Source organism: Oreochromis aureus, linkage group 4, assembly GCF_013358895.1.
Source record: "Oreochromis aureus strain Israel breed Guangdong linkage group 4, ZZ_aureus, whole genome shotgun sequence".
Classification (NCBI taxonomy): domain Eukaryota; kingdom Metazoa; phylum Chordata; class Actinopteri; order Cichliformes; family Cichlidae; genus Oreochromis; species Oreochromis aureus.
This window is the reverse complement of record NC_052945.1, coordinates 8,215,499-8,231,117: the sequence shown is the minus strand read 5'-3', so window position 1 is coordinate 8,231,117 and position 15,619 is coordinate 8,215,499. Positions and strand designations below refer to the sequence as shown.

The following is a 15,619-nucleotide window of genomic DNA, read 5'->3' as shown; positions in this document are numbered from 1 at the left end:
ATCACGGTTTTGTTTCTATGGTAAAATAAGTAAAAGTATAACAGAAAATCTAATTTTGGCTTCTCCCTTATTCTCGAGGATCATCACAGCAGATGTCCTGAGATTGATCTTTTGCTTGTGTTGCTTGTGTTGAAAACCTTTTCTCACTTGGTGTCAGAATTTGGCAGCCTGTGCATTCTTGATTTATGCGTATCAAAAGCAATGATGAAAAATTTTCAATAACGATAAACTCCAATATTCTATTTAAATTTAGTAATCCCTCCTAATTTAAATACTATGTGATTTTTAAATCAGATTTCATAAATGTTTAAACTTGTTAGGGTTTTTTCCATCAAACAGTTCAGTATTAGAACACTTGCTTTTACACTCCAACGTTTGCTTGTTTGTGGGGATTTCTGATGAGTTCGCTCCATGACTCATCTTTCTGGTAATCTCCATTCTCCGTCCATCTGGTTGCCATGACACTGCTGTGACAGAGAAGGGGCCATGGCCATTTACAGCCACTGGCCATTAGCTTCAGCCAGGAAATGTTTAGTCTGTGAATAGTAGGTTTGTGAGACATATATTTTGTTACTTCACCATTTCTTCCCTCCTACCTCTCTTCACTGAGTTAACCTCGCCCTGGATGTGGTATGAATATACAGTCGATGAAGCTGAGGCTTAGACTGTTGATACATCCTGGTTGGCTCTCAGACTTCGTACTTGTATCGTTGTGTTCTTCTTCTCTCAACTCTTTGATGACTGTGGCCCCAAGGAGACACTAAGATAAAGCGGATAGGAAAAGAATATTAAATGTTGTGGTTTTTCCATGCTTTTTTAAAATTTACACATCTTCTGATCTGACAATTGTGAATGCATTTTTATCTGAATAATTACCAGGGCAGAGCATCACAGTATGTGTGAGCTTTCTGAGGGTAATTATTTCTTTCTAACCCATTGTGAAGTCTGACAACACCTCCTGTGGCGTTCCTGTTGTTTGTGATACTCACAAATTAACATGTTTGACCTCTGCACTGTTGCCTTGCAGAACAGAAAAAATACTGCTGATGATCTGCTGTGAAACGAAGAATTTCATTTTGTAAGCTGAGGCTTAATGCATGCTGCTAAAATATATCTGCTACTTATTTATTTCCCAGTTATAAGTAACTGCAAAACTCAGCCGATCAACCGATCTCAATGCAAAACCACATCAGATGATTACTCAGGTAATACCCATCTATGCATCCAGTTAGCAAACCTCACATATGGTATGCTAGTTAAAGGGGACCTCGCTTTTTTTCCTTTAATGTCCCTGCGTACAATGTATAAAAACCCCATAATAGATCGATGTGTACTAAACTGTCCCCATGAGGGAAATGATTCAAAAGCAACATATGGAACTACATTTGTAGTTCTTTATGATGTCATCTCAGACACACAGCTCTGGCTTTAAGCACAGAAGCCCCACCCACCTGCTGTTCGAACAATTTGGATGGCGGGGGCTAAAAAGGTTATTTTTAAGCTGCTTTAATAGTGTCTATTAAATAAACATGAAGTTGGAAATGAGCACAAGAGGTCCCCTTTAATGTGATTTAGCCTGGAATAGCTGCATGCCACTTTGTAACACAACTCCTCCTTTTGATGCTGGGCCAAACTCAATCAGGAACTTCAGGTTTGTCGCTGCTGGTTTCTCTGTCAGTGCTTGCCTGTGAACAGGCGAGGAGGTTTCTGAACAGAGCCAACACCACCAAATATAAATTATTGCAGATGGAAAGAACAACTCTTTTTTTTCTTTTCTTTTTTTTACTGTAGTGGTCCTTGCGTCATTGTACCATGTGAATCAGTATTAACTAATTTCCTTGCTGCGGGGTGACTCTTTTCAACCCTCATTATTCAAAGCACTTGCTTTTACCATCCCGCCATCACTCCTTATTCTATTACCCCCCTACGTTCTGTTGCACTCCCTCTTTAGCTCCCCACCTCCATTTATTCAATATCAATGCTAAGGAGGTATAAATTCATCATGGTGGCAGCCACTGTGCAGAAAATGGAAGGAAAACAGTTCATGTTCGGGATCATTACTGAACTTTACCTCACTCTCTTTTCTTTTTTCCCCACTATCTGCTTCTTCTGTAAACAAAAGTGTTTGGAATTTCAGCCATTAGATGTGGAAAACTGTAGCATGTAAAAACATTGATATTATATCTGCTACATCCTTTAAAAAGCTTACCATAATGTTTTGTTGGGTGCAGTTATTGACATGTTATACTAAGGCCTATTGACTAGACTGCGGTCTCCCAGTGTGAGAAAATACCACATTGATCACCTGTTGAAATGCTTTTATACAATTTTCCTGCCTCTTATTTCACATCGGAGCATTTCATTTACTATTGATTCCCATATCTTCTTTCTGTATCTCCTTTGCGATACAGCGCTCTGTGGCTGCCAGTAATAAGCTGCAGCCATGGTTACTATGACACTGCTGGGGTCTCTACTAGGGCCCGGCCAATAGGAAAGCAGCTCTGCCATCAGGTGGCCTGTAGCTATTTTGAACAGGAGCTGTATGTGAAGTGAAGCAAGCAGCTAAATTAGAGACACAACTCATTGACTTCAGAGAGAGAGACGAGGAGGAGGAGGGGAGGGAGGGGACTGTGGAGGTGGAGGAAATTAGTTCATTTGTTTGCTCAGTCTGTCCACACATTTTGATGGAATTGATGGGAGAAAGGTGTAGAAAGGTTATCAAGTGGTTTCTATTTTTTCTTCTCCCTGTTTCCACTTTTTTGGGATAAAATATTGACTTTTGCGTCCTTCACATTTATTTCTGGCTGCGTGTGACATGAATCAAGTTATTCAAGCACAACTTCATAGTGATCTCTTGTCTCTCCCACTCCCTCTATATTTTGCTGCATCACCAACCTGTTGTACTGAGCGTGTTATTCACAGGTAGTTTCTAACGTCATTTCAGCTCTTATTCTCTAAAAACATCCCCCTGGGTTCCCTTCCAGTGTCTGTTAACCTTCTCTTGGGCAGGGCTTCACATTGGGATGCACCTCTATGGTGTAGAAAATGACTCAGAGTCACTAAGTACAGGCGGCTATCCTCATTAGATGTGGCGTACCACTCACAGGATCATTCTTCCTACTTGATTGGGATGTGGGCGCACCGCTTTGAGTGTTCGAGTAAATGAAACAGGAAGTGGGGATGGTTTGTAAATGCCCGAGGACACAAGGAGTCACTGGCCATTGCCTTGGAAACAGGGAGGAACTACATTTAGTGTGCCGTTGCCAAGTCACAGAGGGCTTCGGTATGACAGGTGGCAGAGCTAGAATCAACATTAGCGTGTGTGGTTTCATTTCAGATCATACAGAGACACGTGAATGCTAATCAAAGGCGTAGAGGAGCATTAACCATGCATAAATGGATGTGCAAACATTCAGCCACCACATGATGCTTCACATATGACCAGCTTCTTTCTCTGAGTAGATATGTTACACTTTATATGAGCTGTTTATTCCTGTTGAATATACAGACAAATTAAAGATTTAGGAGCATTCAGTTTGTGTTTCTAAGAGCAGTAGTGTTGGCTCCACTGGTACTGCTATGTTAACTTTTCTTTTTAACCTGTAATAGAAGGTTTTTTTGCTCTAACTTGTCATTATAAAGTAAATGTTGATTGCACATTGCAGTGACTGCAGAACTGTACAACAAGTCAAGTCAAGTCAAGTCAAGTTGGCTTTATTGTCACTTCAGCCATATACAGTTTGTACACAGTGAGGCGAAACAGCGTTCCTCCAGGGCCAAGGTGCTACATGCAACATAAATTTACAACATAAATTAACAGAAAATCACTAAACTAGCTAACTAGAGACAGGACAGACTGACCTAACATAAATTACAACATAAATTAACAAAAACTATCTAACTAAAACTAACTATTCTAACTAGGTAAGTAGTGCAAAGGAAACCGTAAACATACTTGGTATGTAGGTAGTGCAGGAACAGTAAACATAAAAATATTGTGCAAAAAGAGCATTTACAGGTTGATGTGTAAGTCCAGTCTCAGTGCTTTGAGGTAGTTGAGTTGAGCTGAGTGATAGAGTGTGTGTGTGTGTGTGTGTGTGTGTGTGTGTGTGTGTGTGTGTGTGTGTGTGTGTGTGTGTGTGTGTGTGTGTGTGTGTGTGTGTGTTATCAGTCCAGTCCCTTTTGTTGAGGAGACGGATGGCTTGTGGAAAGAAGCTGTTGCACAGTCTGGATGTGTGTGCCCGAATGCTTCGGTACCTTTTTCCAGATGGCAGGAGTGTGAAGAGTGTGTGAGAGGGGTGTGTCCGATCAGCCACAATGCTGGTGGCTTTGCGGATGCAGCGTGTGGTGTAGATGTCCTTAATAGAGGGGAGAGAGACTCCGATGATCTTCTCTGCTGTTCCCACTATCCGCTGTAGGATCTTGCGGTCCGATATGGCACAGTTCCCAAACCAGGCAGTGATACAGCTGCTCAGGATGCTCTCAATAGTTCCTCTATAGAAGGTGGTCAGGATCGGTGGTGGAAGCTGGGCCTTTCTCAGTCTTCTCAGAAAGAAGAGACGCTGTTGGGCTTTCTTGTGCAGGAAGCTGGTGTTGAGGGACCATCCGAGGTCTTTCTCCAGGTGGACGCCCAGGAACTTGGTGCTGTCGACGATCTCCACAGAGGAGATAACACCGCCTGCATTTTGATTGGTTCCCATAACTCTCGCTCTTACCATGAAAATTCAGTAAACCACCAGGGATGATATTTTCCAGGAAAATGTAGTCTAAATTTACTGCACAAAGAAAGTGTTTGCATTTTGTACCAGAGGTGGTTATGTCATGTTTCTCTGCTCGTTTTTAATATGAAAGCAAACATCTACTGCCTTCGTCTTCTTTCATTTTCTAAAAAACATAACACGAAACCAAACCAGCCTACTTTCTTGTGATAAGATAATCTGCTTTGATATTTTCCACATTACTAATGTAATCCCTTTAAAAACACTCACTGGCCCCTTTATTGGGTGCATGTGTTCAACTACTTATCAAGTAGTTCAAACTGAGCATCAGAATAGGGAAGAAAGGTGATTTAAGTGACTTTAAATGTGGTGTGGTTGTTGGTGTTGGTGCCTGGGTAATTCAGAAACTGCTCATCCACTGGGATTTTCCCATAAACCATCTCTTTGGTCACTTTGGTCCTGTGCTGGGTATTTTAAAGTGCTTTATAAATAAAATTGGATTGGATTGGAATGGAATTGGATCTCTTTACAAAGGATGGTTCAAAAAAGAGAAACTATCCAGTGATCAGCATTTCTCTGAGATCTGCCTTGGTACCTGCATAACTTCATTGTAACCTCTCGATACAATGAAGTTACTCAGAACACCATCTCTGAATGCACAACATATCAAAACTTGAAGCAGATGGGCTACGTTAGCAGAGGAATACACTGCATGCCACTCCTGTCAGCTAAGAACATTAAACTGAGGTTCACACTGATTTACCAAAATTGGACAACAGCAGATTGGAAAAGCATTGTCTGGTCTGATGAGTGCTGAATTCTGTTATTGCGTTTGGATTGATGTAAACCACATGAGCATTTGGATCCATCCTGCCTTGTGTCAGTTGAACAGGCTGTTGTTTAATGTGTAATGTAATTTTCTTTGCACAAAAAGGGGCAGACCCTTATGACCAACTGAGCATCAGAAGCTAAATCTTATGGAATGTTTCTGGCACCTTGTTGAATTCATGCAATAACGAATAAGGCAGTTCTGAAGTCTAAAGAGAGTCCAATCTGGTAATTACCAATTGTACCTAACAAATGTGTGTATGCACCTACTGACCAGAGCAAAACAACTGTGATTTCTCATTGTGCAGTGCTGCTAAGATGGCAGTGTAGCTGTATTAATATTAGCATTGGTGAGTCTGTAATTGGTGAGTCTCAGTTGCAGAGGCGGGCGAAGTCATCACGCTTTTTACAGTCATTGCAAAATAAGAGGCCTCAAGCAAATATGTGAGTTTTAGACTCACTCATTAATGTTTTGCAGTTATTAAGAGGAATCAGATCATTTGCACTGTCTAATTTTAACTTGTTTTTTGTTCATTTATTGTAGAGTCTCCTTGGGTGTTTTTAAAGGCACCAATAAATAAAATGTGTTATTATTATGATCATAAAACTTACATGCTGACAGTTCACTGATTGGCATCAGAAATCGTATAAGCTGTTGGAATACTAAATGCAAAATGTTTATTTTAATTGAACTAATTACATCTTAATTATTTTAGGGAAAGGATTTTTTTTTTACTAGATATTAAAATTTAAAAATAATGTAACGTCCCACCTGCTGTACTCCAAAGAACTACTAGGTGTGCTATTAGACCCACTGGAAAAACACTGGAACGGTTATTATAAAAGTGTGGGAAAAACCTGCACGTGAAGTCCTCCAGTATAGGAAGGAAAAAATCTATATTTATTATTAGGATATATATTTATATATCTATAGTTATATTTTAAAAGAAACAGAACTGATTGATTACATGAAAATCATTCTTTCTTATTTAAACAATATATAGTCCTGAATTCGTCATGTGTCAGTTTTAGAAAAGAAGTAACAGGATGGAACAGATGGAGCAGTGGCTATCAGGAGCCTGAAGTAAAGCTGTTAATGGGTTTATTTCCATTAACAGCTTTTCATAATCACTGAGAATACAAAGATACTTTAACTTAGGCTTATGTGATGGTTGGATTAAACTAGATAGATGAATAAACTCACACTATTACTTCTAATGTTTTCTTACCATTACCTCTACAAAGCAGCTAAGTACTTCATGTAAAGGTATGACGGTTTAACTGTGTTCTTCTTTGCAAAAGTAGGATAAATCACATGTCCTGTGTTGTTGGTGGTTGCTAAGCTTTAAGGAAAACAGAAAGAAACAGCAGCGCCAACAGTAATATTTGACCAGTAATGCACTGAGTATAGTTACACACTGCTAGTATACTCACGTTCTCCAATCTGTGGATTTATAAAAAAAATATTTGTTGACATACTTTAACTCTAATATTGGCATCAATACTGAAAGAAATTCCTAACAATAGCCGGCCACAGTCCAAAGATATCTGTTATACTCACTGTTTGTCTGAGTACACATGTGCAGGGAATTTTTCATCATCATTGCATATGCTGTATGTCATCTTTGTGCATTCTCACCTCTATTTTAAAAACCCACACCTAGTGACTCATTTTTTCTGCCTGGAACATTCATCTGTCCGCATTTTTGTCAGTACCTCCCACAAAGCATCAGGCAGCCTGTCAGCTCAAAAACAAAAACAGCAACAAGAGAACAAGTGGGATTGTTATATAAATTGAACACTCAAACACTTCAGAAGTTCAGGCTGCCTCCCTCCCTGCGCTGGACTTGCTGAGCAGTACAGCGGGCCGGCTCTGCAGGCTCGGAGGAGGCTCGGGTTTTTGATTGTGGCATGAGTGTCTGAATGCGGGTCAGCAGGAGAGAGTCGAGTTACAGTGCATGAGTGGTGGATGTGTTAGAAACTGTAGCCACTTCATGAGAAATTTATATCCTCGCTGATATTATAAACAGTCCTCGAGCCATTTTTTTTCCCTCTCCACATCTTTCTGTCTGTACTTGACACACCCACACACGCTGAATCTATTGTGCCTGTGCAAAAAATAAGATTTAACACCCCGGCCGCTCTCGATGCTGCGGTGGAAGTGTCGGCAAATGAAAATGTTATGCATCCTTCCAACCTCGAATAACACAGAGTCAGCTTCATGCATGTGATGGGCGGGGTCCTCTTTGTGTTTATTTAGGTTGCACTTCACAAGGTAGTCTTGATATTATAATCTCAGGATATTTAAAAAAAAAAAAAACAGGCTGCAACCTTTACTCCTCATATTGAGGAGCAGGTGAAAGATACATAGCTGGATTTAAGGTGCAACACGAGTGGACTGATGGGCATGCAATTCATCAGTTAGTCTGCAAACCTCATGCTCATTTGGTCTAACTCTGCTTTCGTTATATGAACTCTTTGTGCATTTCAGGGCTCTGCAGACTCCTACACCAGCCGACCGTCGGACTCGGACGTGTCCCTGGAGGAGGACCCTGAGGCTCTGAGGAAGGAGGCCGACAGGCAGGCTCTCGCCACACTCGAGAAAGCAAAGGTCAGAGATCAAGCCTTCCACATCCATCTCTTATGCTGTGTGCTCATCCTTATTGAGTAACTGTCACGTGATTAAGTGTTTGGACACAGTTAAATCTCTTCAGCTGTGTCAGGCAGCTCTAAAGTGTGATTTAGTGAGCTGTTCTGTGCATACTAATACCTTTTCTTCCATCTTGGCTCCAGACCAAACCAGTGGCATTTGCTGTGCGTACAAATGTTGGTTACAACCCAGGCCCCAATGATGATGTTCCTGTGCAGGGCATGGCCATCTCCTTTGAAGCCAAAGACTTCTTGCACATTAAAGAGGTTTGAACTTATTTCATTCTCCTATTATAGAGTCATTTCAGTATATTTTTCACACTGAGAGACATTTCTGTGGCTTAGAGCACCAACGTTAACTAAAGTTAATGCTTTTGAGTTCGAGGGAGGATATTTTGGATTTTGGATGATATTGGGAAAAGAATGCCAGTAGCATATTGGCCCCATCCAAAAACTGTCAGTGGTGGTGGGTGGGAAACCAATGAGGGATCGTGCTACAACTTATTGCACTGCCTCCTTCTTTTGTAAAGCCTAGCCAGGCCATGAGTGGGAGTTAGCAGCAATACAAGCTGCAGTGCAGTGAGAAATAGGTGATCCAAATTTGGGAAAAAATGGGAAAATATTTGCTAAATAAAAGTAGTGCTCTGATTTGTTTAATACTCTTTAATACTTTGAGTGACTCAAGATACAGAATTGTGCGTTTTTACCAAGTTTGGGTTGTCATTTAGCTTGTCGTACAGTTTATATTTAGTGTAAAGTTTCATATAAAATCTTAAGAATCATAACCAAAAAGTTTTAAATGACACAAGTTTTAATGCAGCCCTATTTGGGAAAAAATTCTGGCTGCAGAAATGCTCTTGTGCTCTACTGGAGTAGTGATGATTCACAGTTTAAATTAAGCCTTATTTAGCTTATATTGGACCTTGGTGCAGGCCCTCTTCTGTTTGAGATGAGACACTTTAGCTCCTCTCCTTTTAAGGCTGCTCTCTCTTTTAGCCAAACATCTTCCGATAGTCCTCCCCTGGCATATAGAAGGTTTGAAACTACAGCCATATTTGTACAATGGTGGATTCTCATGTTTCCATGGCAGAAAATAAGGCTCAAATGGTAAAATACATGTGTATACAATCCTGCATTGCCCTCTGATGCCTGTATGTTCTGAATACAGAAGTACAACAATGACTGGTGGATCGGGCGTCTGGTGAAAGAGGGCTGTGAGGTGGGCTTCATTCCCAGTCCGGTCAAACTGGAGAACACCCGTCTGCTGCAGGAGCAGAGGATGAGGCAAAACCGACTCAGCTCCAGGTAACAATGAAGAGCGAGCTCTCTGCGTCTGCGTTATCAGCAGCACAAACAAGAACCCCACTCTTTAAAACAGGTCACACATGAGTCACACATCACTCACCGGCAATGTAAAACATACTGAAATAGACAAAAGCACTGCTGTGAGTCACTCTGTTCCTCAGTGCATCCATAGTATAGTATGTACAAAAGTCTCTATAGTCTCTGTATTTACACATGCAGTAGAGGAATGTTAAATACTGAACTATTTAAATGTCAATGCTGAAACAGATTTGAATATAAATATTAGTTGAATATGAATTTGTACACACAATCAGCAGCTAATTTAAGCCTTTTTCCGCATGTTCTCTTTGTTTTTTAATGTTTATATTCACATCATTATATGTAACAATTTGTGTCTTTTTCTTTGTTTAAGGTAGAAAATAAAAATTAAATCAAAAAGAATCATGTATCGTTCTCCAAGCTATGATTTCTGCATGTTTTTCTGTATTTCAGTAAATCTGGAGGAAGTTCTAGTCTTGATGTTGCCACGGGAACCCGCAGGCCTACTCCACCTGGAACAGGTGAGGTCACAAGGTCGCCCTGTCACGTGGAAACATAGTGCCTGTCTGTGTGTGTGTGTTTGTGTGGGCACCTGAAAGGGTGAGAGAGAGCGAGAGTGAGAGAGAGAGATAGCAAGATGAGACGGGCGCCTGATATTTAGATGAAGATTTTAATTGGCTAGTTAGTCAGGCATGATGATGAATCACAGCGTGTCTCAGTGGGTTGCTGTGTGAAGCGAGAAAGGTCTTAGGAGGTCTGTCATTAGCACACAAGACGGGACTGAAATAGAGCCGAAAATGAACTTCACTCATTAAACTTGTTAAGTATGTCTGGCTGACAGAGAGAAGGAGAGACGGTGGAGGAAATGGGTAAACATAAACATCTCTTGATTGACTTTAAAAGGTTTTGCATATCTGTGTAACAGAAACAGAAATATCATCTCTCTAACACACCTTGTACATCCTAAGTTGTTGTTCTGACTCAAAGTCAGAATTTGACATAGATTCGAGATATAATAGAAAGAGAGCATTAGATATATACACACGTTTTAATGAGCTAGTAAGTGGATTTTGTTACTTTTGTACAATTTTGTTACAATTACTCAACCCTCCCAATATATACCTTCAAAACAAGACACCTGCAAGGCCCCATTCACCCTCTCTCATCCCTATAGCAACACACACCCTGTCTCCACCCCAAACTTCCCTCTTTGCTTGATTCCTTCTTTCCTACCTGTACCTTTTTCCAGTTCCCGCTGCAGCCACCCTTCCCAGCGGTTCGTTCACATCTTTACTTCAGGTTTTGTTGCTTTCTCGTCGCACCAAATTCACTTTCTGTGCTCTGCCTCATAAAATGTGGTCTGTTCTTTTGAAGACTCTTGTAAGTGTCGTTTCCAGTTTAAATCATACTCTGTGTCACTTTTTTCCAGTCTCTGTGCCATCTCTTGCCTCTTTCTGGATGCATCTCACACTTTATTCTTCCCCCTCTTGCCTTTTCTCCCTTCTGCTATTCTCTCTGCTCTCATCCCTTTTCACTCCACCTCATCTCGCTTTCTCCTCTTTCTCCTGTTCTTTTGTTCCGTCTCTCCAACGTCCACCCTCCCCATCATCAGCTCACGTGGACATGTCCACAGTGGCCTTTGACGTTGACCCCCTCGACCTGGAGGCTGAGGAGGCCCCTGAGTCCCAGGGTGACCCTCGCTCTTCCAAGAGCATGTCAGGCAGCGTAACATCCCCCCAGGCCAACATCCACCGACTGCCCTTCTTTAAGAAGGTAACATTAGAGGGCCAGGTGATCTCTCTCCTCCTCCGTCCTGCATTTGCCCCCCTTTCCTCCAAGATATCCAGGTTTAAGCTGTCCTTCTTCCACTCTACATCTCTCACTAACCTCTCATAACTGATCCGTCCCTGCTGCTGCTATAGATCCAAAATCTAACACTGTTTGGCCCCTCAGGCTCCCACGGTTACACTGATATGTTTGGATGTGCTTGTTGAGCTGGGAGAGGCGTTGAACTAACTGATCCTCTCTGAAATGGCTGCTGCTGGATATCAGTCTGAATCTGTTTGAAAATGAATCCACAGTGGAGGCAGTCAGTGTAAACTCTGCTTTAATCAACAAACAGCTCCTCTCCCAATTCCCCCACCCCTCTAATCCAAACCTGTCAATAACTAAATGTGCTCTTGTGTTTTGTGCTTTTTTTTGTCTCCTCTGGCTTTTGTGTGGATTGATACTGTAGGTGGCCCGGCTAAACAGAAACAGAAGTCGGTGAGTGTGGCTGATCTTCAAGACTAACCTCTAGCATTTCGTCTTTCTTCCTCCGTCTCCTCGTCTTCTGTTTGTTGTCTCCTCTTTTTATTCTGTGTATCACTTCTGATGCTCGTTAGCGCAAAAATATTCACTGGATCATTTGTAAATTGTGGTGACACTTCTGTCATTTCCTCAGAGCGTGTATCACAGCTGTTAGTGTGCAGATGCAGGTGCAGAGCCGTCCCAGACCCTGTTAGTCAGCGCGTGGCTATAATGCGTCCTGACATGCTTTCATTTTCATTTGTGATGGTTGATTTGAGTCACAGTGGCCCACAATCAGCTGTTTTTATGCTTTTCAACACAATTTCAATCACACGTAAAGGCTGAATGCTGTTGCGGTAGGAGTAAAAAAAAAACAAGCAACACCATTCGCACTGCAATACATATCACAGCAATATCTCATAAGTTTTAAAATTTTAAAACATTTCACTACATGTTATTATTAATATATTTATTTATTATGCACTTTTAGCCCACTTTAGGACGTTTATAACTCCCGGGCATTTCAATTAAAAAATGAAAATTGCACTCTAATAAATGAAATAACTACAGAGTAGGAGAGAAAAGAAGCCTGAAAGGTTTAATCAAACATCCCACTCACTGAAGAGAAAAGACATTATTATAGTTTATTATTATGAATCTAGTGTGTGTGGGGGGGGGGCAGAAACGCTATATTCACAAGAGTAAAACACAAAAATGAGGAATTTAGCTGGACAGCTAGGGAAAACAAACAGGAGAGAAAACATGATGCCAGATAACATGAGAGTATAATCTGACATCTGCACAGAGGACAAAGGGGAAAAGGCAACTGTGGTTGCAGTCATATAGTCAGTTTCAAGGTTATTAACTGAGTGAAGTATCTACATAACAGTTAATAAGATCTGTTCATCTTCTCTGGATACTAAGGAAAGGTAGTTCAGTACTTACTTTATTACCTCCTTTAGCAGCCGATATATTGGACAAGGGAAGAAGATAAGCTGTCATAGGATTCATAGCAATGCATCATCATACCATGATGATCAACAAAAGTGACAAAGTGAAACATTTTGTGTAAAAGTTTTTATATAAATGTTTCATTTTGTACTATAGGATGCTAAGATGTTTCATATTTACAATAGCAGAGTGTTAAACCCACAGCTGAAGTAATGAAGTGATGGGAATTGAAGGGAATTTGACTTTACTCATGGAGTAAAATTGTAAAATTGAGAAAAGTGGTTATACTGGCTATGTCTTTAGTAAAGTCATAAGAAAATAAGATTTATTTCCTAAAGACCATAAGCTTGCTTTTCTTTAAAGTATGAGTTATGAAAAGAAAAGGGAAGGGAAGTAAAACTAGAAGAATAACCACCTTTAAAGTAAAAGAGGAAATGACAAAATCACTAAACTGGGGAAAACAGGTAACAGGTACTGATCTAAATTACAGACAGGAGAAAGCAAGTGAGGGAATCCTCAAGCTACACTACTACTACTACTATAATCACAAGAAGAAAGAACAAGAGCCAAAATTGAATGATATCAACAACAAAAAAAACTGAGATTGTGACATGAAAATAATGCAAATGGGATTCATTTTCTTCCTGGCTGACTAAAATACTTTAAGTTCTTTCTTTCAATTCATGGTTGAAACCTAAACAAATATGGATCGGCCCCCACAATAGACTGGGAAAGCTATCCAGCTTTACCCCACCTTTCACCCTCTGACAGCTGGGATAAGCTCCAGTCCTTCCATGGCTCTTAAAATGGATTAGCGGACATGATGGATATGCAGAAGCACATGTAAGATCATTGAATATAAGATAAGATATATTTTATTTACACCAAAGCTGTGAAATTTCTTTGTTACAGTAATGAAGTAAAAATGAAGCCGGGGTTAATGCCCATCAATTCTTCCATTTCCATCCAATTCTGGAGCTGAATCAGTGTCATAATAAAATTATTACTTATTATTGCAATATGATATAAGGAAAACTGTATATCTAACATGAAGTTCAATGAAAGGATGGGTAAGTCAGGTAATTTGATTCCCACATTATACGTGTAATCATCTTCAGAGTTTTCCAGTTTAATCTTTCGTCTACTAGAGCTCACAAACATTTTCTGCGTGACACCTGATGGAAATTCACAGTCATCCTTTGCATCATTTTTGAAAAGTATTGCATATAAATTTGATTTTTTTCTGTTGTATAAACATGAAACTGTGAAACCGAATATCTCCACGCTGGAAATATATAACATGTGATTGGACAAGAACAATAAACCATGTGTCACTCCTCCCCGTGCTAAATTGTTCGCTGCGCTCCTGTTTTTCCGAACGAATGAGTAGTGTTGTGATGTTCAGGGCTCCAGCTCTGCCCCTTTATAGACAAGAGCCATTTGGAAGCTTTTATAATATGTATTTTTAGCTTCTGTGAATACAAATGGGGTGAAATGAGCTTCCGTTGTTCTGCTTTATGTAATGTAATGTAGAAGCGCGAGACACTCAAGCGCTTTCTCTTGCCTGAAGTGCTGTACAGCATGCACAGGGGCGGGGGCGTGCTTGGAGTACAAATGTAGAAAAGGTAAAAAAAATAAAAATAAATTTAAAAAAGCATTCAGTTTCATTATCAGAGTATATCAGACATGTGACTCCTTCTATCCCTTTCTCACTAACAGAGGACAGAAGCTAATGGATCAGTTGATAATTTACAAATGAGCCTAAAGTTCAACAATGCAGGTGGAAATTTGATTATAAATGCTACACTGGTTTTTTTGTTTTAGTTTTTTTTACTTTATTTATTTATTTTAAGACATTTGGATTAAATAATGAATGGATAACTTACTAAGAGCTTTCTTTAAATATAAGAAAGTTGCAGCCAAGACATAAAACATGATTTTTTTACTGTAAAATACTACTCGTACTGCAAACAATACTTTGCAGCAATTATGTGACAGTGCAGAAGGAAAAGAAAGAGCTGCAAAGGATGACATTTGTCTTAAGAGCTGCGACGCAGTCACGAGATTTCTCTTGACAACCTGGCGTCTGGGTTAATTACGGGCACTTTAATTATGTGAGACTGCAGACTGAGAAATAGAAGCCAGGGCTTTCGGTGAGAAATTGATCCCTGACCCTGAACATTCGTAGACACTCAATAACGCAAATGGACTCCAAACTTCTGGAACTCTCCATCCATCAATCTGACTGCTCACAGAAGAGAAGGAGGGTTTATGGGGAGTGGGCGGGGCTGTTTTGTGTCAAGTTAATGTTGATTTGTATGTGAGTATAACCCTGTGACTGCAGGTCTTGTGAGGTCTTTGGAAATGTGCTGAGTGTATGTTCAAACGTGATAACGTGACACCAACTCACGTGCTGTGTTGTCCGTGCACAGATGGAGCATGTCCCCCCTTACGACGTGGTTCCCTCCATGAGGCCCATCGTCCTAGTCGGACCTTCACTCAAAGGCTATGAAGTAAGGAGAAGCAGCGCATTCTCGGCATGTAATTTTTACTTTCATTGGATATTACTATTAAATATTGTCTGATGTTTTTCTAGGTGACGGACATGATGCAGAAAGCACTTTTTGACTTCCTGAAACACAAGTTTGAGGGCAGGTAAGAATGGAGGCTTATACCCATCCAGGATTTTTGTTTTTTAATGATTATGCATAATCATATACACTCGCCGGCCACTTCATTAGGTACATCTTGTCCAGCCCTTTAACCAGTTTGGACCCGATAACTTCCTCAAGTCTTTGTGGCATTTATTTAACAATGTGCTGGAAATATTGCTCAAAGAT

The 15,619-nt window shown here is 40.3% G+C and overlaps 1 protein-coding gene across 6 annotated transcripts in view; it reads left to right on the top strand.

The window, feature by feature from the left end:
* The window catches only part of cacnb1 (calcium channel, voltage-dependent, beta 1 subunit), a 41,063-nt gene that overhangs the window by 15,015 nt on the left and 10,429 nt on the right, over nucleotides 1-15,619 (top strand). For 4 of the 6 annotated variants that reach the window (XM_031732365.2, XM_039611142.1, XM_031732366.2 and 1 more), the window contains 7 exons: nucleotides 8,038-8,157; nucleotides 8,340-8,462; nucleotides 9,364-9,500; nucleotides 9,993-10,060; nucleotides 11,152-11,312; nucleotides 15,212-15,292; nucleotides 15,376-15,434. In XM_031732365.2, coding sequence (XP_031588225.1) covers nucleotides 8,038-8,157; nucleotides 8,340-8,462; nucleotides 9,364-9,500; nucleotides 9,993-10,060; nucleotides 11,152-11,312; nucleotides 15,212-15,292; nucleotides 15,376-15,434 — 749 coding nt within the window. Of the gene's footprint in view, nucleotides 1-8,037; nucleotides 8,158-8,339; nucleotides 8,463-9,363; nucleotides 9,501-9,992; nucleotides 10,061-11,151; nucleotides 11,313-11,775; nucleotides 11,805-15,211; nucleotides 15,293-15,375; nucleotides 15,435-15,619 lie in introns of all 6 variants that reach the window. The other 2 variants (XM_031732367.2, XM_031732368.2) reach the window with 1 other exon arrangement.